This window comes from Cupressus sempervirens, chromosome 6, assembly GCF_028749045.1.
Source record: "Cupressus sempervirens isolate cs-2001-9-10 chromosome 6, ASM2874904v1, whole genome shotgun sequence".
NCBI classification, from domain to species: Eukaryota; Viridiplantae; Streptophyta; class Pinopsida; order Cupressales; family Cupressaceae; genus Cupressus; species Cupressus sempervirens.
This window is the reverse complement of record NC_143123.1, coordinates 521,857,286-521,882,226: the sequence shown is the minus strand read 5'-3', so window position 1 is coordinate 521,882,226 and position 24,941 is coordinate 521,857,286. Positions and strand designations below refer to the sequence as shown.

The window sequence follows — 24,941 nt, the reverse complement described above, 5'->3', positions numbered from 1 at the left end:
ATTTCCTTTATCATTTTCTACATTTGATTCAGTGGTTATTTGTTTGACCATTGATGGTTCAAAGTCGAACCATGGGATTATATACTACTTACTTGACAATGCGTTTCATGACGTGTCGGGATGTCCAAATGTATGGCCCCCCATGTTAGAGTTTAATTATATTAAATTGATAATAATCCATTATCATCGAATTTTATTATTTATTCACTACATCTTTGATTAGTGTTTAAAATTTACATATCTAATCGATCTGATATCTTTAAGCAGTGTATGATATTTATTTGTTAATAAATATTTAGTTGCTAGATAATATTTGATTAATTATATAATTCATAATTTAACCAATATATTAGTCATCTCATTTTTAGTCCGCTATTTAGTTACATAGGGGGTATCGATTATAATATTATATTATATTTCATCATTTGAAGGCATATGACAATCTGATCCAATCTTCATATGACCGTCACTTATATCAAGAACTCCGAGAGCTGGAAGTTGTTCACAAATCAGAGCCAGTGCCTATTAGAGGATGTCAATATTCAATTCCACGCGAAAAGATGTATTCTATATTTCACTTATCCTTCAATTTGTAACTAACAAAGATAAATACCAACAATCAACATAACATCAACAACCACTTTGTTAGATACATATCAGTGTAATGCATGAATAAAATCATCAGAATAACAACTACCTATCAAGCCTACTTTTAAAGAAAATCTCCTAGATACTTTAAACGAAAATCTAACATAATAGACAATCTGTCACTCTGAGTGAGTCCAGCAATAATCATTTCCCTAACTTTCATTGTAGCAACAGGCATTGTTTATTTGGCCCCTTTTACACTGACAATAATAATAATGGGCAAGGCTACTAACAGAGCAATCCCTCAAAACTTAAAATGAGATATAACCTACAGTGCACACTAGAGAAAGGATTATTGATGGTGGCAATGTTGATACAATTTATTCCTTCATTGGCTATTTCTCTTGCATAACTTTATCTCAAAGGTAGATTGATTGCAGATATCAAAGATGGGATTAAGTTATGGCCAGCCTTACCAATATTTTTTGTTCAGGAGCTATTGGGATTCAAAGATGCTAATTAGTACTGCATCATCTTTATGATGAATTAGTGAAGTTGTTTCTTCACCATTGAAAATTGGATAAACTGATTTTCCAAAGCCACTTCTGTCAATACAAGGCTTACACGCACCAGCAGCACAGTCTGGAATAAAATTGAACTCAATGACTGTGTAAGGAATGGTATCTTAGGAGTTCAATCATACATTGATCTACTTTCTAATCAATTTTATACCTAAGCATTTAACAGAAAACATCTGGTATATCAAACAACAATGTATCTATAATCATGCATAAAATAAAAAGCAACACCTTTGATATGCCATCATGTTAGAAAAATCCATACAAAGGGGCAACGGAATTATATAGGCAATTTTACCATTAAACCAATGGTTCTTATGATTTTCCTTTGGCAACACAAAATTCTACTGTGACATACCTAATTTGTGTTGCTATAGATTTGTATGCTAACAAAATATAAAAATTGTAGATACCATAAAGATCAAAAATCATGTAATTTATTTTCTTTATTTTGAAAATTTGCACAAACAAATAAGTAAGGGGCAACTCAAAACCGACACAACACCTTTTACTAATAATAACATTGTATGTAAATCTTACAAATAAATATAAAATACACAAAATTGAACAATGCAAAGTAACTGTTGATTTTACCATATTTCTTATTGATCTTATAAAATATGTCCAATTACTGAATGTCCAATTATCACACTTACATGCAAGTCAGGAAGTAAATTTCCTCTCAAGTCCAGCTCCTCGAGTTCTGTCACATGCCATCAATACTAATCAAATGTAAAAGGCAAGTTCCCATTTAATGGAATCAGAATGAAAACTCTAAATAAATATTGGAAAATGAAAAACTAAACGTTTATTTACTCAACTAGGAAGTTGTATCAACTAAGGCAAACAATAAGAATATGGAGTCTTTGCTACATGTTTTCTGATTTTGTTGAAGGTGAATGAGTATCTACACACAAGCGTAAATTTACCGTCAACAATGTTCATTATGATTCTGCCAAACTTGCTACACTTCTTTGCACAAGGCATCATTCCAAAAGCAGAGAGCCTTTCTCAAGCTATGTGTGCAAGGAAGTCTGAAAGGCCGGTAATAAACTGGTTACAGTGGGTTCAGGATATTTCCAATGTTACCCAGGTTTTCCAGGATGGGGGGACAGGGAAACGGGTTTCAAGGACAGATTATTTCCAGGAGCATGGGATCACGGGGGACCTATATAAAAGATACAGAAATTTTATAATATACAAAAAAATTTTGTAGTGTCCCCAATTTTAATAAAGTATTTAAATTAACTAATGGTCCCAGAATTTAAATAATATATAAATGGACCTTTAATTAACTAATAAAGGGACCCATGTTTATTAATCGTTGTCCATAGGCATTTGGTGTGTCAGTGTTCTTTTGTAAACCTTCAGGAGTTTCTCTAAAGGGGTATTTATGACCGGCATTTGAGGTTGTTGGTATGCATCTTGGAATATTTTATTAGATTGCAAATTCCAGATGGAATTCATTGTTGCTATTTCGGAGGTGAAAGATCCTCCCTATTTGGTTTGCGTAGTCTCAGTGTGAGTAACTCCTCACCCTATCTCTGACCAGATATTTCCCCAAATCTCACACAAAAAATCTTAGAAATTTTGAACAATAACTTTTTTGCAACATGTTTCAGATTTAATCAGCAAAGCCCCATAAAATAACTATATAAAATGAAGTCTCGAAATGATATTGCAATTAATCTACAGCAAAAATAAATTTTCAAAAATAATGTTGCACTGAATTTCTTCAGCAAAACTACATAATCTAATCATAGTCACAGAAATCACAACAAGATTGGATATTAGAAATATGAACCTGAAATACTACGTGAAACACCTGTGCAATGTCTCCAACCGACAATGGGTTTCCATCCAGTATCCCTAGCTTGAGGGTTTTCATCCTCACTTGTTGAAAGTTGAAGCTTTTGAAACTCTCCAAAAGAGAAAATTGAGATTCAAAATCATAAAACCAAGTATGCAGAAAATGAGCCATCACTCCTCTTTTAAGACCAACTTGGTCACTCTCCACATTCCATTCTCTTTTTATTTATTTCCTTTTAAAAATAATACGTTTTCCCATAGTTACACCGGCCTGGAGAACAAGGGTACAAGTTTCTGGGATGGGGGGACAGAGGGGCCTCAATTTGGGGATGGCAGCGAAGGACGGAGTTTGTATTGTATATACTATACATATGATACTTAAAATGCTAATTATGAAAAGATGTGTAACAATATAAGACATAAATATGAAGTATAAGTTCATCAAGACCATTATTGCTAGTTTAGTTTTAGTATTTACTATTTACATTGCATTTAATATTGAAAAATGAACAATGAAAGAGATCTAACTTCTAACTTCTAACTTCTATCAAATTGAAATACTTAATTAAAATAATCAAAGATTGAAGATTCAAATAGCATCAAAGTATGAGAATCATTATCTCATCAATCATTAAGTAGCATCATAAACTTAATTACATCAAGTAGCAACAACCATGATATGATCACAATGTTCAATGTTTCAAACTTCAAATGACAAATATGATAATCATAATAATATAATATCCAAGTCTCAAGTACAAACTACAAAATCAAAAGACAAAATTTCAAGTACTAAATGTTAGCATGAATGTTGATGATACTACATTGGGGGAGTATCCTAAGCATTGGAGAGTACTGATATGTTGCATTCATGATTGTGTTTGTCATTGATGTCAACATAGCAATGTTTCTGTACAAGACTAGAAGAATAGTAGTCAGAGATCTTTTGTTGCGCAGTAATTGAGTAAGGGTTAAGTGATGCGCAGTTACGAACATGTTCCTGAGTATGTCCTGATGACATGGTTAAGAGGACGAAGTCTGAATCAAAGGTGTACGGAAGTTATACTTGATTTACTAAAAGCAATGCAGAAACAGAGTATTGAAGAACACTATTATGATGATTGATCGCTATCTTTCATCTGAGACGTAATGAAGAGATGCGCAGTCACACAGTAAAAGAGGACAGTCGTGTGGTGACGTTAGCGAGTGCGTAAGACCTAGAGTTGCACATGTAAAGATTTGTATAGACTGTGAGCCGACAGTGCTATTGTAATTACAATTAATTATATATCTTATATTGATTAATTGGGAAAGCCTTAAGGCGAACTCAAGGAATTATTATAAAGGTATATATAAAGGAAAGATGTTTTCCTTGATACATCGATTGCGCATTGTACCTAAAGTGCAAAAAGGAGCAGAGTATTGACTGAATGCGTGTAGGCGATCCAAGGGATTATTGGATGCGCAGTTCGTGATCTGGTTACAAGATTTGAAGGAGCAGAAGTTCAGTTGGCGGGATAGAGACGAAGGAAGGAAGTACAATTTAGTTATATTATTTTGCAAGGAATAATATAGAGATCATTTGGACAATGGGTTCATTGGTCTTGCCCTTGAAGTTGTTTGGGCAATGGGTCCAACTGTCTTCCACAACTCCTAACAGGGATTCAAGGTCTCCTAATAGGGACTCATATGTACTAAATGTTGTAACAGACTCCTAACAGGGTCCATCCTCTAACAAGGAATATTTATATTAGTACATCATCTTGTGGGTAACATCCTCACCGAGGTTTTCCCTTTGATCAAGGGTTCCCTAGTTAACATATATGGTGTTATTGTGTATGAGTATCTTGTTGTGCTTTCAGTTTACATTACTCATATGGTTAAGATTGTTTAAAGTTAGTATTGATGATAATAGTTGTATAACTGATTCACCCCCACCCCCTCTCAGTTATATCAGTAGACTATATATTCTAACACTAAAGACCCAAGGGCCACCAAAATGCAGTAGAGGCTACCTAGAGGCCTCTAATCATCCATGTCAACCTAAGCCTCAGGCTCAACAAACTCATCCTCTGAACTCTCGACCTCTTCAAGGGTGAGAGCCACGAGAGGAATACCAACCAACCCCACATCAGAAGTATCTGCATCCTCATCAACCTGTGAGGGCTCCTCTGGCTCTACATCCCATCATGTTGCAAGGCTCTCCTTGTACACACGTGTCTTGCGATCTTTAATATGCAAGGCACAATGTACAGCCACTAGCTTCTCTTCTTTCTCAGAGCTAAGTTTGTTCCTCTTAAGAGAGTGGATGAAGCTATAAGTAGACCAGTTCCTCTCAAAAGTTGAAGAACTAGATACCTAAGATAACATCATAACAATCAAATGACTCGTATGAGAATCAGAAAATTGAAATTGAAATACATGACTAAAAGACTAAAGTAAAAGTGAAATTGGAATTTCAAAGTGAAAAGTAAAGGTTTTTAAAGTAGGAAAACATGAAACCTAAGATAGGAAACGGATGGCTAGTGTGGTAGTTGTTGATTTGGGTCCACGACAATTTCACCACAAAATAGGATCCTCTTGTGCCATTGTTTTCATGTCGGCCTTCGCTCTACCTGGATAGCCCCTAAAAGTAGTGAATTTGGTCCACTCAGTGCGAACCTTCCATGCTGTCTCAATGTCATACATCTTATCAATGCACTTTACGAATCCTTCCTTCACCTGAAATTCAAATTTTAAAATCAGTATATTAACAAATTAAATATTTGTTAGTGCAAGTGTACTAACTTCTAAATTTCAAAAGTGAACTTCTTTTGGTGGATGGTGATGCATGGCAAAATCCTCACCACTGATAACCTTCAAAGGCGTGGCTTACCAATTACCAACAAATGTTATCTATGCAAGGAGGCAGAGGAATGCATTGCCCACCTCTTTCTGGAATGCCCCTATACCCTAAAGGTCTGGTCCTAGATCTAGAAAAAATTCTCATTGGATTGGGTCATGAACAATGGAATGGAGCAATTTGTGGAGAACTAGAGTTGCCCATTCTACCACCCCCGTCTCAAAATTCTTTCGAATCTCCTCCACCAACAAGTTTGCTAAGGCATTTGGAAGGAGAGAAATAATCGAGTCTTTCGTGAGGAGGAAAGGGGTGAGGAGGTTGTGGGAGAGATTCTGGGAAAGCTCATTACTGAGCATGTTATAGCAGCAAAAAACAGAGTGCCATAGGAACCCCCGAGTAGGAAGGAGGAGGATATTGCGAGATATGGAATATTTTCCCTAATTTCCATAATTTCAACAATTCAAAAGTGGTTGCCAAAAACAATACATGTTGGATCCCCCCCACTGGTCCCACTGTAAAACTGAATTTTGATGGGGCAGCGCTTAAGGGGCTTGCGGCAACAGGTGGAGTGCTATGTGACAAAAAGGGTGATGTGATGGTTGTCTACGCGAAAAACTTGGGCCATGGAACCAACAATGTGGCGAAAGCCACCACCTTACTTTGGGGACTAAAAATTGCAGTGGAGATGAAGGTTAGAAGACTTATCATTGAGGGGGACTATAAACTCATCATTGATTCAGTTCAAGGTTGTGCTCAATCGGGTTGGACCCTAAGGCACATTCTGGAGGACATATGGCATTATCTTACAAAACTGGATCACTATGATTTACGGAACACTTACATGGAAGGCAATGCAGTGGCAGACGCTTTGGCTAGGTGCAGATTTGATGTTGTGAACACGAAAAGTTGGAAGAGTGCGGAAACGCTACCCAAGAATGTAAATTCCCTCGTTTGCAGGGAAAAGATCCCGCTAAATCAGATTTGATGACCTTCCAACTTTGGAAAATAGACAAGTTTGGCGGGCTTGCTATTATTATGATAGCCAAGGTCACCATAATGTTGACAAGACGTCTCACAAAGGGAAATTTTATGGATTGCATCATGAAAGGGCACGGAAAAGGTAAATTATTAAACAATATTGGCTTTAAAATTAATGCCATTATTGTTTGGAGTTATGGCATGATTACGGGGATAGTTCTCATTAATACCAGGGCCATATCATTATGGTATTACTTGTGAAATCCTCACACTCCCAGTAATGATATTTCAAAATGGCCTGTACGTTCTTGTATTCACAGGCTCATGAAGCCTAAAAAACAAAAGCTTTTCACTGCTAGTTGCTCCATTTTTAGGCTTGCCTTGGCGATTTTCTGGGTGCAAATGAGAATTACTTAGATAGTGGAAGGAGATTTTGTGGAGGAGAAAGTTTCCATGGGTGGGGACCTTAATAGATTTTAGCACACAAAGTTGGAGGATTTCTCCAAAACGCAGGCCTCCTGGATAATGCTAAATGAAGGAGAGTTTGTCCCCTACATGTAGGCCATGGCTGGGTACGATGAAAATTGTTCGCAACAATTCGTTGCCACCTGGAAGGATAGGCGAGTGACCATCAATGGCATTTCTTTCCAGGTGAATGAAGAGTCTATTGCTATGGTGATGGGCTTGGAAATGAAGGGCAAGAAAAAGCAAAAAATCACGAAGGTGGCGGATGAGGCGAGCATGTCCAGTTTCTTCAGAGAGAATGAGGCTCTTGACCGGTACCGTGGTGGCTTTAGGAGAGACAAACTTCCGAAGCTCTGGGATGATGTGTGTTTGATGATAATGACATATCTGATGCTGGAGGGTAGACACAGTGTGTATTACTTTTATCATTTCCCTCTGCTTAACCATTTTCGCAATAGGGAACTTGTTTGTATTCCTTTCTGTCTGATGCACACCCTTGAAAATACTGTGATAGATGTAAGGGAGAAGAAGGAAAAAGGGGCTAATTTCACCATTCTCCACCAAGGGATCATGTTCCACCTCTTCCAACTTAACCTGGCCCTCTGCTGTCATCATATGATAGCCATTGTTAACATCCTCCCCTTTGGGGCCCCACTGCATTTGGAATTTACTAGTGGTAGCTATGCACCCACACCTCAGCCCTCATCGAGCCAAACCCCTATTAAGGGTAGGAAAAACAAAACTCTGACCCTTGAGCCGACGCCCAACAAAAAAATAAAAATGGACAAGAGGGTGGAGATTGAAATTGGGGACTCAGATGAGGAAATTTGTGGGAGAAGGTCGGGAAGAATTGTCAAGACCCGGGGCCGATACAGACAAATGGCCAGTCGCTCTCAGGAAGAGGAGGAAAATACCAACTCTGAGGAGAGTGACAGGAATTCGAGGGAAGGTATGGATAAGGGGAAAGAAGAGACGAATAAAGATGTGGAGAAATGGGATGACACCCTTCATGGCACTTGGGACTTTGAGGCAGATAACACTACCAAGGACCCTCCTCCCGACCCAACACGTGTCTCTGCCACCATCACCCTGCCTTCTGCTATCAACCAGGAGAACCCCATTACCCTCGACACTATGTCCTCTCCAGTCAATAAAGAGGGCCAGGAGAACCTGAAAGGTCTAGCTAACAATCTTGATGTGCAGGATAAGAGGAACTCCCTGGCGAATTGTAGCAGGACCCTAAAACAGGGAAGCGAGAAGAATGAACCAGTTACTCTCAAGGAACACCAGGAACTGAAGGACAAGTGCACAGCGGTGGAGGAGGGATTCAACCTATTCTTCAAGTTCACTCTTAAAGTGGCGCACGCGGCAGCTACCACTCTTCAGCTGTTGACCAATAACTCGGAGGAAGAGAACCTTGGAAAGGAGGACACGAAGCTCCATTATAGCTTCCTTGCTGATGACTGGGCCAAGGTTCTGATGGCTGGGAAGGGCAAGAAAAAGGATGCTAGTTAGTGGCTCACTGGCGTTTGTTGTCTTTTTTTTGGTACCATACTGGTCTCTCCCCATCTATTGTTGATGCTCTTGTTTTTTAAGTTGAACTTGTTTATGGGTTGTAGGTGGTACGATGCGATGACTACCTACATGCAAGTTGTTAACTTGTTAAACTCTGCTGGTTTTAAAAGTAGGAATACTAGTAACTTTAAATATTGTGCTATTGTTTATTATGTTTTTGATATGAACCGTTAGGGGGACTGTTTGGTTGTTTGTTGGTTGCCAACTGGTCTTTGGCTAGTCATTAGCAGGTTTTGTGTTGGTTGTTCCAACACAGTTGTAAAGGGCCAGCCCCCTAGTTTTTGGTTGTTTTTTTATCAAAAACTTCTAACTTTCAAGTGCAAGTGTACTAAATTCAAAATTGATATTAGATTACCTCATCATCATTCAGTGGTGTAACTCTCCCAGGCTTAGGCATGTACCACTTCGGATTCAATGCATAAGCAGCGATATGTAAGAGAGTGTTGGGGTTGTCCCATCTACACTGAATAATATGCCGAATTTGCTCAGTATAAAATGCTAAACTCGAATCCCTCTCCCGCACAACTGCCCTCATCTGGCCAAGCATAGCATCAATGCACTCGTACAACTCTCCAAGAGTGGCTACATCTGCATCCCCATATTTGCTGACCTAGAAAACTGGAGTGATGAAAGAGACAATGTGTTTTGCATCACTCCAAAATATATCACTCTTTACTATCTCCTTTACCCTCAACCCCTGCTTTGTCCTAGATCCATCCCACCTATTCCACTCATTCGTCATAACCATGAGTTGCAATGGCCCCTGCAACTCAATCATTCTCTCCAATAGAATGAAGTAGGATGCATATCGGGTCTCCATTGGTTTCAGGAACTCCTTCCTTGCGAAGCTCCTGAAAAGAGCATGTGATGTGTGGTGATTGGTGTTAATGTATACATTAGTTGAACATAAATTATAAATATTTATTAATGAATCTTGTGTGGATATTTATGTTATTGTTATATGTTTAGTTATTCAAATATAATCATACGTATATATATATATATATATATACAAATATAATTACAAATGTATATGAATAAATTAATGTTATCGACTGCCTTGTTAACATTCCTATCGTTTCATATTTCTCTTGTCGGCATTAGAAAGGTTATCGGGGGTGACTATCGTGTCACGCCCGATAGACGTGACTCAAACATGAGTCACGCCTATCAGTCGTGACTCATGGTCAACCCTCCCATCTATAAATACTTTACCTTCGTTGATCATTAAGCGCAGCAAACACATAAGTTACTAAGTCTTCCAGTGCATATCAATCTATATAATATAAACATTTTTCTTTTGCATTCCCTGATCATCATATAGTATTATAATCAATTCTTATTATGGGGAACTATTCATAATAGTATTACACTTACAGTCTGATACACTAACATGGTATCAGAGCAAGTTTAAAGAAGCGATCCGAAATCAGACTTTAGTCAAATATTATTCTAATATGGTGATTGACATGAGGCTAGAAGACAGATTAGAAGGTGATTCAGATTTTGCAGGCTGGAAACTACGACGAAAACTCATACTGAAAGAACATGGCCTAAATAATTTCATTGAAAATTCTGACTCACCACCCAAAAGAAATGATGAACTGGAAAAATGGGAGAATGACAATAATAAAGCCATGAAGCTCATTATGGATGGTGTTAAAACTCATCTACTTCATGTAATCTCAGAACTAGACATGAGATGTACAATGCTCTTGGAAATATGTTTGAGATAAATAATGTTGTTTGGATTATCACATTAAAGGAAAAAATGTCAAATATTAAAATGAATAAGGGAGAGAAAATTTCCTCATACTTTATGAGAATAACTGAACTTTGAAATCAACTCTCTTCAATGGGACACATCTATGATGGAAAGGAGTTAACAATAATGGCTCTATAAGCCTTCCATCATCATGGGATACTTTCAGACAAGGGGTATGCTCTTGTTCTAAACTTCCTAAATTTGAAAGACTTAAATCTGACTGCATACAAGAAGAGTGTATGCAAGTAGCTTGAGGCCAAAATGTCTCCTCAAAAGAAGATTTACAAGTTCTCTCTACTCAAGTAAATAAGAAGAAAAGGAAATTCAAAGGGAAGAGAAAGCAACCTGATTTCTCCAAAATGCAATGTTTTAGATGTGATAAAATTGGACATCCAGCATCTAGATGTCCTGATCGAATTAAGCAGCAAGCTTCATTTGCAACCACTCAAAACTCAAATGAAAATTCTGAACATAATGCTTTCTATTCAGCTCGCTCCAGTGAAGCCTCTACCAGATTAAGTACTTGGGTAATTGATACCAAGGCCTCTCGACATATTATAGGTTTTAAAGAACAATTGAACTCTATGAAGGAAGACTATGTTGATGAAGTAACTATTGGAGATGCTACAAGCTATCTTGTAATGGGAATAGGGACATGCACTATTCATTTGAAATCAGGGAAAACAATTGAACTTACTAAGGTACTATATGTACCTGGTATAAAAAGAAACTTGCTTTCCATCTCTACTATTGAAGATGAAGGATTCAGAGTTACATTTATGGAAGGAAAGGTCTTAACTTGGCCTAAGAATTAAAACATAAAAAATACATACAAGATTGGCTCAAGACATGGATGTCTTTATCAAATTAACTCCCACTCTCATTCAGCTCTACTTCATGATTCTTTCAAAGAAAATGAAATTTGGCACAAGAGACTAGGTCATCTTCATTTTCGAGGATTACCTTCTCTAGGAAAAATGGTAACGGGTCTAACTAAACTTCATCCATACCATGAAGGAACTTTTAAAGGTTGTGCTCTGGGGAAGAATATTAAAACTACATTTCTAAATAGTCAAAGCAAATCCAAAGAAGTTCTAGAAATTATTCACTCAGACTTATGTGGTCCTATGTCGGTTCCTTCACTAGGGGGTTTTCTATACTATATCATATTTGTGGATGATTTCTCTAGGAAGACTTGGATCTATTTTCTTAAAAGTAAAGAGTTTGAAGAAATCCTGACAAAATTTAAAGAGTTTAAAGCCCTTGTAGGAAATCTATCTAGAAAGAAAATAAAAGTCTTAAGAACAGACAATGGTAAAGAGTACATTTCTGATATCTTTATAAATTACTGTAAAACTGTTGGGATCAAGAGGGAGTGTTATGTTCCCTATAATCCTCACCAGAATGGAATAGTTGAAAGAAAGAATAGATCTATAGTTGAAGCTGCTAAAGCAATGCTTCATGATCAAAATCTTGAAACTTTTATTTGGGGAGAAGCCTCAAATACTGTTGTTTTCCTTCAAAATAGATGTCCACGCTCTCATCTTGAATTCAAGACCCCTAAAGAGGCATTTACTGGGAAGAAACCTGATCTTAAATACCTAAGAATTTTCGGTTGCCCTATCTATGTACACATTCCTAAGGAGAAGAGAAACAACTAGAGCCCTAAGGAAAGAAGGGAATCTTTGTAGCATGCAGTGAAACTTCCAAAGCTTATTGTATCTATATCCCTAGATAAAGAAATTTTGAACTAAGTCGAGATGTAATATTTGATGAAGATTTGGCTTTCAAAAGATCTAAAGATGAAAATGAATAAAATTCAGAAGAAACTCTAGAAGAACAAAACTCTAATAATGAGAGGGAGTTTCTAATGGAGGAAGATAACTCAATTGAACCTATGGACATTACTCACACTTCTGAGGAAAAGAAAAGACCACTATGGACCAAAAAGCTAATTGAAGAGAACAATTCCATCCCCTCAGATTTCATTAGGGAAAGAAAACGTCCTAACGTATACTCTAGTCACATTGCATTAATGAGTAAAATCTCCAAATCTAAACCATCTGATGTAAAAGAAGCAATAAAACATCAAAATTGGAAAGATGCCATGACAAAAGAATATAATTCCATACTTAAAAATGATGTTTGGGATATTATTCCTAGACCGAAATATAATCAGTTGTTTCCTCAAAATGGCTATTTAAAATTAAACATGTTGCAGATGGAAGTATCGATAAGTATAAATCAAGGTTTGTAGCAAGAGGATTTTCACAAAAAGAAGGAATAGACTATGAAGAAACTTTTTCTCCAGTAGCCATATATACCTCCGTCAAAATTGTTTTAGCCATTGTTGCATCCAAGGGATGGAAAATTCATCAAATGGATGTAAAGAATGCATTTTTGAATGGTGTTATAGAAGAGGAAGTTTATCTTGAACAACCTGAAGGATTTGAAGTACACAATAAACAATCTCATATATGCAAATTAGAAAAGGCTTTATATGGATTAAAACAAGCTCCCTGAGCTTGGTATGAACGGATAGATCATCACCTAACTAAACTTGGTTTCTCTAAAAACATTGCAGATCCTAACCTATATTACAAGGGAATACAGGGGGATATGTTAATTATGGTTTTATATGTTGATGATCTTTTGATTACAGGAGAAGACCATCTTATTGACAAATGTAAACAAGATCTTATATCTAAATTTGAAATGAAGGACTTAGGAATACTGCACTATTTCTTGGGACTAGAAGTATGGCAGCATTCAAATGGAATCTTCTTAAATCAAGGGAAGTATAACCTGGACCTACTCAAAAGATTTGGCATGTTGAATAGCAAGGCAATGAAGACTCCTATGGAAACAAACCTCAAGAAACTCAAAGAAGAAACAGAAGATTTTGAGAATGTTGATCCTACTCTATATCGACAAATAATTGGTTCTTTAATATATTTGGTAAATACAAGACCTGACATTTTTTATGCTGTAAAATTTCTTAGTCAGTTCATGTGTGAACCTAAACAAACTCATTTAATAGCAGCAAAACACATCCTTAGGTATCTTAGTGGTACAATTGGATATGGTCTCAAATACACTAAAACTGAACTAAATCTAAGCAGATATACAGATTATGACTGGGCGGGAAATTCAGAGAATCATAATGCACTTCAAGATGTTGTTTTGCCTTAGGTTTAGCAATGATATCTTGGATTAGTCAGAAGCAGTCTTTAGTAGCATAGAGTTCTATAGAAGCCAAGTATATAGCTGCATCTATGGAAGCAAGAGAAGCTGTATGGTTGAAAATGATTCTATTTGGATTATTTGGAAAACCACTTCCACCTACTACTATTTATTGTGATAAACAGAGCTGCATCAAACTATCTCTTAATCAAGTGTTTCATAATAGATCAAAACACATCAAGATACCATACCACTATGTTCGAGATATGGTTGAGAAGGATTTAATCAAGTTGAAATATATTAGTACAGGGGATCAAATTGCAGACACTCTTACCAAACCACTGGCTAAGACAAAGGTGGAACATTTTCGTAAAGAACTTGGTATGATTGTAAAATCTGAGGAAATGTCTCAAAAAAATTGATTATTGTACATTACATATATTATATAAATTTATGAAACCTATGTTAATCATTAAGTGACGACTTCAAAATGATTTCACTTGTATTAGGAGAAGTTGTTGTAAAGTGACGTCCTTACAATAACTTGTAACATGATTCATTTTGTGTAATTGTTTCATGTAAAGGCTTTATCTTATAAATCAACATATAGGCGTTAGATATCATTCAAATTAATTATCTACAAGTTGTTTGTATAGATATATTTTCCGTAATTGGTGAATATCTTGCCCTAATATTCTAATAGGCCAATACCACACTAAGTACTTGGTGAACATCATTCCGTTGATGTTACAAGCCATTACTCAAGAGTACTTGGTGAATATCATATAATTAATATTCTGATAGGCCAACACTCATGTTACATAATGTCAAATATAAGTTGATGAATATCATTCCGTTGATGAATCAACACTTATCTGACATTGTATAAAGAGGTCTTCTGATCAAAGATTTCTTTTGTGTGTTTATCCTACTAATCTAAGAGGGAGTGTTAATGTATAGATTAGTTGAACATAAATTATAAATATTTATTAATGAATCTTGCGTGGATATTTATGTTATTCTTATATGTTCAGATATTCAAATATAATCATACATATATATGTGCAGATATAATTACAAATGTACATGAATAAATTAATGTTATCAACTGCCTTGTTAACATTCTTGTCGTTTCATATTTCTCCCGTTGGCATTAGAAAGGTTATCGGGGGTGACTATTGTGTCACGCCCGATAGACGTGACTCAAACATGAGTCACGCCTATCAGTCGTGACTCATGGTCAACCCTCCCATCTATAAATACTTTACCTACGCTGATCATTAAGCACAGCAAACACATAAGTTACTAAGTCTTCCAATGCATATCAGTGTATATAATATAAACATTTTTCTTCTGCGTTCCCTGATCATCATACAGTATTATAATCAATTCTTATCTTGGGGAACTATTCAGAATAGTATTACACTTACAATTTGATACACTAACAATTGCAGATACAAGTTTACACATCTCTAGCATCGCTCACTACTCCCTTAATCCAGGGAATCTTCCACATGCCCTTTAGTACATTGTTCATGGCATGCACACAACATAGAGTCCACCAAATATGTCTATAAGTTGTCTCAACAAGTCTCCCTGCAGCTCTACACACAGGTGTCGCATTTGTCACTGCTTGGACCACATTTTGTGGCCCAACCTCCTTAATAGCATCCCAAAGTATATGAAACTGAAAATCAGCATCCTTTCAATGCCCTAAACAATCAATAGCCCTGAGAAAAAATGGCCCCTTTGTACATGTAATGATGATATTGATCAGTGGACGATTCCTAATGTCCATCCACCTATCCATGATGATGTTGCAACCATACTCCTCCTAGACATGCCTCAAGTTCTCCTTCTCTAAAGCAATCTTGGCATACTCTTTATCTAAGATTGTAGTCCGCAATTTGTGCTCAAATGGTGGCATAAATAATGGTCCTCCTCCCCTTGCCACCAACTGCATCATCTTCTTATAATAAGGAGACCGTGTCACATGAAGAGGTATGCCATTGGAAAAAAGAAATCTACCAATGCCCTCCTCTATCTCATCTCTCAAGCGAGCATTAAACAAATCAGCAATGGGGTTACTTTCAGATGACACCTTTCTTTACCCCTTGTTGGACTATGCTTAAGGCATAGCACTAGATGTAGAAGGACTCGAGGCTGCCCCTACAAATGTTGTAGCTCTAGGTCTCTGTAGTGGTCTACCCCTAGGACTAGGAGTAAAATAACATGGCTGCCCCTGTTCATAAGCTTGCTGAAGACTCTGAACCTATTTCCTACCACCTTACCTCAACTCCCAAGTCATCTGGAACACCCCAAAGATTGGTGAACTCAATTTTGTAATGCAAATTTTTTGATTTCGTCAAAAACTTGCATGGACCCACACCTTTTCTTGTCCAAAGGGTGATGCTTCCAAACCATTCTATCTTACAAATGTTACATTTCTACTTCCTTGTACCACCACCTGTAGTTGTTCGTGCAGTTATCCTTGTTGCAAATTGTCTGAGGGGAGATTTAGGGTCATAACTACCCCTAGCCCACTTTGCAAAAAGATTGAAGGGGCAATCTATAGCTGGAGGACCAGGTGGCCAATTATCTGTTGAGTTTGAATCAATTTCTTCATTCTCTTCATCATGCCCAGCCTTAGGGTTATAGTCTTCTTGGCTGCTATCACTATGAGAATGGGCCTCTAAATCCATCTCATCATCACTGCAATTTGACCCACTTGAGTCATGACCGTGGGAGCTCATTTTGATACTGCATTTCACAAAATGAAAAAAAATATAAAATAAATACATGCTTTCAGCCTATGCCTTTCTTCAAAATCATAATTTTTTGAAGTAAAATTAAAGCAACAAAAATTTGGAAATGAAACAAGAAACACCTACTAAAATCTAGAAATGAAATTCAACCAAGAACAAAAGCTACAAACTAGAAACAAAAAACAATGATCTTGACTTGCACAATAATATTTTTTTTTTAAACCAACAAAAACCCTACCTTTTGCTTCACAAATCTCTTGAACAAGCTGAAAAATCTTGCTTCTTCACTTCTTCTTGCTCCTTCTTACTCCTCTTTGCCTTCCACACACTCTCTTCACTCAAAAAATCACCCTACTATGAGCTCTTAACTCTTCTTCTTGCTGCTGTTGCAAAAATTGGAAAACCATGAGATGAATAAAAATGAGAAAACATAGAGATTTAATTGGCTTTCAACCTTTAAATTGGCCCCACATACCCTAAGGTTAGCAACAACAAAAAACAAAATATAAAAACCTATTAAAACAATTTCTTTTGCACTTTTTTATATGCCATAAAGGGGACGGTCAGTTGTCCCCTGCTTGATCGAGGGACGTGTCCCCATCCCCAAGTCCCCAAACGGGGACGCAGGGACATCCCCCTCCTAGTGGCGACTTGGTGGTGCCGCTGGGGACACAAGAACGCTGTCCCCCTATCCTAGGTGCATCCACGTCTCGGGTGCGACGCCCAAAAACAGCGGGGACGCGTCCCCATGTTACTATGATTTTTCCCCACTTAAGAAAATAAAGTGCTCATATATAATAAAGTACCGTTAATAATATGAACTTAAGTTATAAAGTCATTTAATAATACATCAATTAAATCTTTAGGCAAAAAAATCGCAGATCAGACGGTTTCGCATATGCATGTGCAATGGCTTGTTGCAAAGGTCTCATGAGATGCTCTTAGTCCAACCCCAAAATGCCAAGAATGTTGAGCTTGATGACTTACTAAAAATAGTAAGTGTTTGGAAAACCCACTAAAATGACCTCAATTGGTGGGCAACTGGAACTACCTAGGCCAAAACTCAATTTGCTCCCAAAGAGAACCTGGTTAGGCTACAAGACCAAGGCAAAATTCATTTGTAAACATTGCATGTGAATTTGAAGAAATAAGTTGGAGTAAATAGTTGAATTTCAATTTCATTTCCTTTGGATTGTAATCATTTCAATTTCTTCAAAAAAATCATTTATTGCCCAAAACACAAAAAAATGTAAAACTATCAAAAGAAATCACTTATTCGACATAGTTGGAGTTAGAGCCAACAAGACTCCTTGTAGTAGTATCAGAGCAGTTTCTTGTCATCCTTAATAGTATTGGGTTCATACATGCAGCCACAGAGATTATTCCAAGGGTTCATTATACTCGTAGAAGTAGAGCTTCACCACCAAGTGAAGGGGAACAAGAAATTCAGTTTGTTGCTATGGGTGATAGATTTGGAGGTAATGTAGGTAATAATGAGGATAAAACAAGGCTACAGAGTTATTTAGGAACCTTGCAGCTTTTAGCACCAGGTAGCTAATGTATTTCAGCATCTCAGTAACACCCTTTAACGCATCCCTTTATCCAGGTGTCGTAACAAAGACAAAGAGTACCAGGAGTACTTCAGTTAGTTCATACAAGTCTAGAGTTGATTATGGATCATGACAAACCTATGCATCTGATTTTCTTGAGGCCTGAATTGGATGAGGCTAGTGTTGAGGTTGAAGCAGCATCCTTTATTGATGACGTATTGGCTCTACATGCGAAGTAGGACGTTTTACCAAAGGATGTGAAACAAAACCTGAACTTTAATAAGTTTATGAGCCAAAAGAGCATTTCAGAGTTAGACTTGACGGAAGATAGAGGCATAGAAACAATGATTTGAAACAGGTGACCAGCAAGTTGACTCAGAATTTTGATGGGAGTGGTAGGGTATCAGCTAGAGCTTAGTTTCACAAGATTGAAACATATCACTCATTGTCCTGTGTCTAAGGAGGATGCCATACAATTTGTTGTGTTGTATTTGGATGGCATAGCAAAGATTTGGTGGTACCATGGGTTAGTTTCTCTACACCATGATCAGATCACTTCATATTAGTAGTTTGTAGACAAACTGGTAGAGAGATTTGACAGGAAGAACCCAAAGTCTTATTCTCGTGAATTAGCACAGCTGAGGCAGACTAGTAGTCTTGAGGCCTCTATCAGAGAATTTCAGCAAATATCATAATGGTTTATGACATTTCCAAGAAGAGGCATGTGATGCTCTATATAGAGGGTTTGGTTGGCCTCATAGGGTTTGGGTTAAGTCTCTTGATCCACCCACCTTCCAGGAAGCTATGAAGAAAGCAAGAAATTTAGAAATGTCTATGTCTCTTGATCCACCCACCTCGCAGGAAGCTATGAAGAAAGCAAGAAATTTAGAAATATCTACTCCACGAAGTAAATTTCCTTCTCCACCATCTACTTCCACTTATGACAGCAAGGCAGCACCAGAAAGGTTGAAATTTCAGATTTAAAGAGATCTATGGCAGCCCCTTTAGGTCAAGAAGCACTTAATGATCTAAGAAGGAAAAGACTATGCTTTTATTGCAAGGGTCCATATGATGAAAAGAATGAATGTCCCATGAAGCCTAAAGGAAAAATCAGGCTTATGCAGTAGTTTTATGAGAATGAACATAGTTCTGATTTTGTGGGACAGCCAGTTGATCATGAGGAAGAAGTCATTGAAGAGGTAGTTAATGATGAAAGGGTTGATGATGATTCCAACCTTAAGGTAGTATATCTCTCTAGCATGAAAACAGGGAGATCCTTCAAGATACAGGGCCTCTTAGTTGGGCAACGTGTTATAGCATTGTTGGATATAGGTGCTACTCACGACTTTATAGATTCACAGTTGGTGTCCAGGAGGGGCAGACAAACTGAAGAGTTTGAAGGCACTGGTGTTCAAGAGAGGCATACAAACTGAAAAGTTTGAAGGCATTAGAGTTAAGTTGGCTGATGATTACACACTTAAGTGTAAAAGGATGATTTCGGAGCTTCCTATGAAGCTCAATAATTATGAATTCAAAGCTGATTTTTATGTTGTTGACATGGGAGGCACTGATGTGGTTTTAGGTATGAGTTGGTTACATACTATTGAGGCTTTTATCTCAGCCTTGAGGACATGGACATGAAGTTTGAAATTAATGGTAAGAAACATATTCTTAAGGCCATAAGAGGGAGATTTCATTCATACTTATGCTTCTGCAATGTCTGATGATTGATCAATGTTGCTTATGCATTTGAGTGGGTTACTTGATGGTGTATGGGCCTTTATGAGCTATGGTTATAATTGGTGTTATACTTAATTAAATAACATTATAAGCCTAAGTTGCAAGGCATTAATAATAAAGTGCATTACGGTGTCTATGAGGATATAACACCAATTAAATAACATTATTAGCCTAAGTTGAGAGACATTAATAATAAAGTGCATTTTGGCGTGATGAAGGGTTCTCCCCTTAATACCATAAACACATAACAAAACAAAGGAATAACAACAATTTGCGAGAACAAAATATGGGCTTCTTATTCTCGCCACAAATGTGGAATTACAGAATTCAGAATTACAATATGCTAACCCACATGGGCACCTTCATTACAGTAATTTGCAAGACAAAGCTGTGAACTATCACCTAGAGCTATCCTAGACAATGTTCGGGCATTTCTTAAATAGGCAATTTTATGTCGCCCGGGAAGGTTCTAGATACTCAAACTTAATACCTAGAGCCGACAAACCCTAACAATACATATAGAGTCGGCCAAATACATTTTTGACATTTATTTTGGAAATTTTGGTCGGCCCAACTTCGAAAGGCCATAACTCTCGAACCGTTGCTCTGATTGGCTATTATAACAACTTTTTAGAAACCTTGCCTTTTAATCTACAAGCTTAGATGGCGCAAGCACCCATCCATTGAGTTTTCAAGCCTCATCCGGACACATTTAGGCCTTCAACAGTGAACCTAAAGTTTTTCTACCAAAATTGCAAACCAAAAATCCACAATAAATCCATGAATACTCATGATAAGGCACTAAGTCTCAACTAGTAGACTGATATATCCAAGATGAGCATCCACCTCTGAAATTAAGACATTCTGAGCTCGTATGACTGACTTACTAAGTAGCAAGCCTCCACAAACAGCAACTCTGCATTAAGGCAACCCTTATTCAAACAACTGAAATGAAATATTTTTGGTTGATGCAAGATTGCTTTTACACCCACGATGCTCCTACATCATGGCGCCTATGAGGATTACGTTTAATTAGTCAAATTCAATTATGCAACCAAAAAACAAAGTATGATTTAAGTGAAATTTGTGAAGATGAAGCCACTAGCTGTTGATGTATTGAAGAAGCTAGTGGATTGAGTTTATAAAGGCAATTCCAAGACCAAATTCATTCTTTCAGCATGTGTTTTATGTCTTTAGAATTTTGGTGTTCGACTTGCAAGGGTTTTTAGGGAGATTCGACTTGCAAGAATTGTGAATTCTTGTTTGAACTTGAGCAATTTGAATCAATGTTTGGGTTTGTGAATAGTACAATCTAATTGGTAACCATAGGTGGAGGAATTGTTAGTATTTTGATGCATTTGATGGTTGCATTTATATGTCCTAATGTTGTCGTCATGAATTATGGAGGTCTGTGAGTTATCTGAGGCTGCCATTATTATCTACAGCTATCGTCTCCTTCATATTGGTCGTCCTATACATTCTCAAGGGTTGTCGCTTTCCTTGCTAAGGCAGCATCAGCTATTGAAGACTGTGATTCGTACTCCAAAGCTACGTCTCTTCAATAAGGCTCATTATTTGATCAATTTAGGTGTGACGTTAACAGATGGAAGTCAACCATGACATTATCTCATTTACGTCAGCTTCCAGCATATTTAGAATAAGGTTTAGATATTTATATATATAATATTGTTTCCTGCATTTGTAAACATTGCATGTGAATTTGAAGAAATAAGTTGGTGTGAATAATAGAATTTCAATTTCATTTCCATTGCATTGTAATCATTCAAACTTCTCTAAAAATTTCAAAAAAAAACATCACTTCTTCAACATAGTTGGAGTTAGAGCAGCAGAACCGCTTATAGCTAAAGTGAGATACCCCTGTGACAACTCCAGCAAACAATAGGTTTTTGTCCAATGCCTCCAAGCTCCAGGGTGTTCGTCCACAAACTAGTTGAAAGCTGAGCTTCCAAATTCTCCAAGAGGAGAAATCAAAACATAATCCAAGCATGTCCAAAAATGAGCCTCACTGATCTTTTAGAGCATGGACCTCTGACTCTTCACTTCCCTTCTGCCGGACTCTTTATGTTCCTTTTTCTGTCTCTTTAATTTCACCTTAAAAAACATCCTTTCCCGCTTAAGTGAATAAAGTGTTCTTTTAATATTAAAGTGACATAATAATGTGTACTTAATTTAATAGTCACTTTATTAATAAATCATTAAATCTTCAGACATTAAAATTAATGATCAATTGGACTCGGATAACCATGTGTGGTAGCTTGTTGGAGAGACGCTCCAAGTCCATTACTGAAATGCCAAAAATATTGAGCCATGCTGACTTACTATTAATAGTAAGTATCTGGAAACCCTACTGAAACATCACTGATTAGCCCGAAACTACAATTGCCTAGGCCAACTCTCACTCTAATCCCTGTAAAGTCTTGGTTAGCCCATGGGACCAAGACTAAATGGGCTTATGACACATCATAAATTACTGGCCTAGAAAATAGAAAATTACTGGGAAACAAAAATGTTCCAAGGTAGTGAGATGGGTATGAAATGTCCTATTGTCTCCATGGACAACACCCCATATGGACCCATCCCAAGAGATGGAAATGAGACAAGGGATGACCTTGAGGACGTTCCTTAATGGGACGGATGTCAAGGAACAGCATGGCATCCCCAAGGCAGTTAAGGACATGTAGCCATCCCTCAATTGTCTCATGGATGGTAGGCTACCCACACACCATGAAAAACACAATCAAAACTTGAAAAAATTAAAGGAGCTATACCTAAAACCTTAATGCTAGATCTGAAGGGGAAGGCCACTAAGGCCCTCACCATTAAAAAGTATTAAAACACGCTAGCTTGTGCTATATTGCAATCACTAAAGAAGTAAGGAAGAGGAAGAGGAAGTGTCCTAAAGAGTATAGAAAAGAACTCATTTAACACATTTTAAAAATTGAAAAAAAAAAAAGAACATGTATTCGAACTTTGGTTTTAGACTCAGTTACCGTGTTCTGTTGTTTAGGCCTAGGTCCTGGTACTGGTATAGTTTTGGTACTGGTTCTTCCTGGGTACTTCATGGGTTCTTTGTGGGTCCTTCTGTGAAGGACCTGGAGTGAACCTGGGCACCCAAGATGTACCCCAAGGCAGTAGGTCAGTTTATGTATGTATTTCTAATTTGTTCATTAGCATGTTCTTTCTATCAGCTTTAAATACTCTCTTGCAACAGCTTGGTAATATTATTCAATCTAAAATTGTTTTTATATAATGCCCTTAGTTTATGACAGTAGTGAACAGCAATCTACTTCGATTCATTTGAAGGTTAGGGTTTGACTTTATTTTATTTGTAGATCTAAGGACATGACAGTTGATAGATTTGTAAAAGCCAACCAATAGTTATGTTTGTTGATCATGTTCAGATTGATGTCAATTGCTAATGCATTTAATCTGAAACTATATCAGTAATACAATTATTTTATTTATAACTTTGTTGGCCATTATTGATTTATGAGTACCACTTTTCTTTTACATTTGTAACTTCGATGTTTGAACATACATGCATGCATACATATACAGACGAACCCAAACCCAAAAGGGAGAAAAAATTGTTTGTACCCACGTACCAGAACCCCGTACCCGTACCCAAACCAGAACCCGTATCGGCAACTTAGGTTTTAGAAAGCTAAAAATAAAAGCCTTGGTTTTGGGTGTGCCAAATTAAATCCCAAATAAATGAAATCTATTTATACTTTAGGCTTGCGAATTCAATCCCAATTCTAAGTAAAGTAGTGTCACACCGGCACTTGGGTACATGGGGACGTCAAGACGAGATTTCGGGACAGGGGGACAAAGGTCCTTAATTTCAAGATAGCAAGAGGATAGCAGCGAGGGGCGGGGAAGCAGGGGGGATGTTATAAATTATACATAGAGAACTTGAAATGCTAGTTATGAAATGATGTTTCAATATAACATACCAAATTAAAATACTTGAACATAGTGAAATTGCAACATAAACCAAAGCCATTGAGCATTCAACACAGTAACACAGTACATACCCATTAGTAACATTCAAAAATCAAAAATCAAAAATCAAATAGAAATTCAAGTACCTATCCTGGCAGCACCGTGGTTGTGGAATGAGTGGGCATAGGCGGATACTCCAAGCACCCAGTGTAGGGACAAGTACTTCGAGGTTTGGAGGGGTCAGGGGGTGCAAGTCCCCAGGTTTCACTAAAGTAAAGCTACTAGGGTTATAGTCAAATGATGCAAAAAGTAAATATTACGGTTTAGTAAAGATACAACTAGATAATATAAAAATAAATATTACAGTCTTAATGAATGTACTTGACTTTCACACATGTACACAAGCACTACAAGTTGTTGTAGACCTCTTCAAAAAACTCTAGTGTCTAGTAAAGCCGATAAGTGGGAGCATGTGAAGCTCCTAACTAATATTAATAAATGACCCATTCAATTTTTTATTGGCATTGACATGTCTACTTCTATCCATTTAATGAATTGCTAAAACCTAATACTCTTCTTTTAAAGTTGATTAATGGCCACAATTTTCATCATCATTGAAACTAAAACGTACAAAAGCAATGCAGTTGAAATGATAGGTCCCCTGCTGACTGACCCCTATTCCCATCCCTCTTCACTCAACAAGCACCACCCACTTTGCCACAAATTCCTTGTACACAATTTCAAGAATTAGTTCAAAAAAAGCATTAATATTTCAGGACATCTTTCAGCATTCTTTAATCAATAATCATTACTTCAGGTTTTCTTTGCAATAATATAAAATTAATATTAGTGGACGATAAGTATTGTTCCAGCTCCCATTCGACCACCTAGACGGGAAAAGAAGAGAAGTAATTTTTTTTCTCAATTGCATCATTTCCAACCATCTCAAAATGTGTTGAAAACCTATTGAGAAAAGTTTTGATGACACATTGTTTAGCTAGAAACATATATTCTTTATTCTCAAATTCTCTGCAGGTTTTTCCTGCAGAAGTGTAACATTATTTAACAGCACACTACAATCGGTATTCCCCTTACCATTACACCAATTAGTCAAACAAAAAGAAAATGGGAAAAAAA

The 24,941-nt window shown here is 37.0% G+C and overlaps 1 protein-coding gene across 1 annotated transcript in view; it reads right to left on the bottom strand.

Moving 5' to 3' along the window:
* Positions 1-24,941, bottom strand: part of PFI (tubulin folding cofactor E / Pfifferling (PFI)) — a 198,055-nt gene that overhangs the window by 162,413 nt on the left and 10,701 nt on the right. Inside the window, exon 3 of the mRNA XM_089788779.1 lies at positions 1,823-1,869. Coding sequence (XP_089644905.1) covers positions 1,823-1,869 — 47 coding nt within the window. The remainder of the gene's footprint in view (positions 1-1,822; positions 1,870-24,941) is intronic.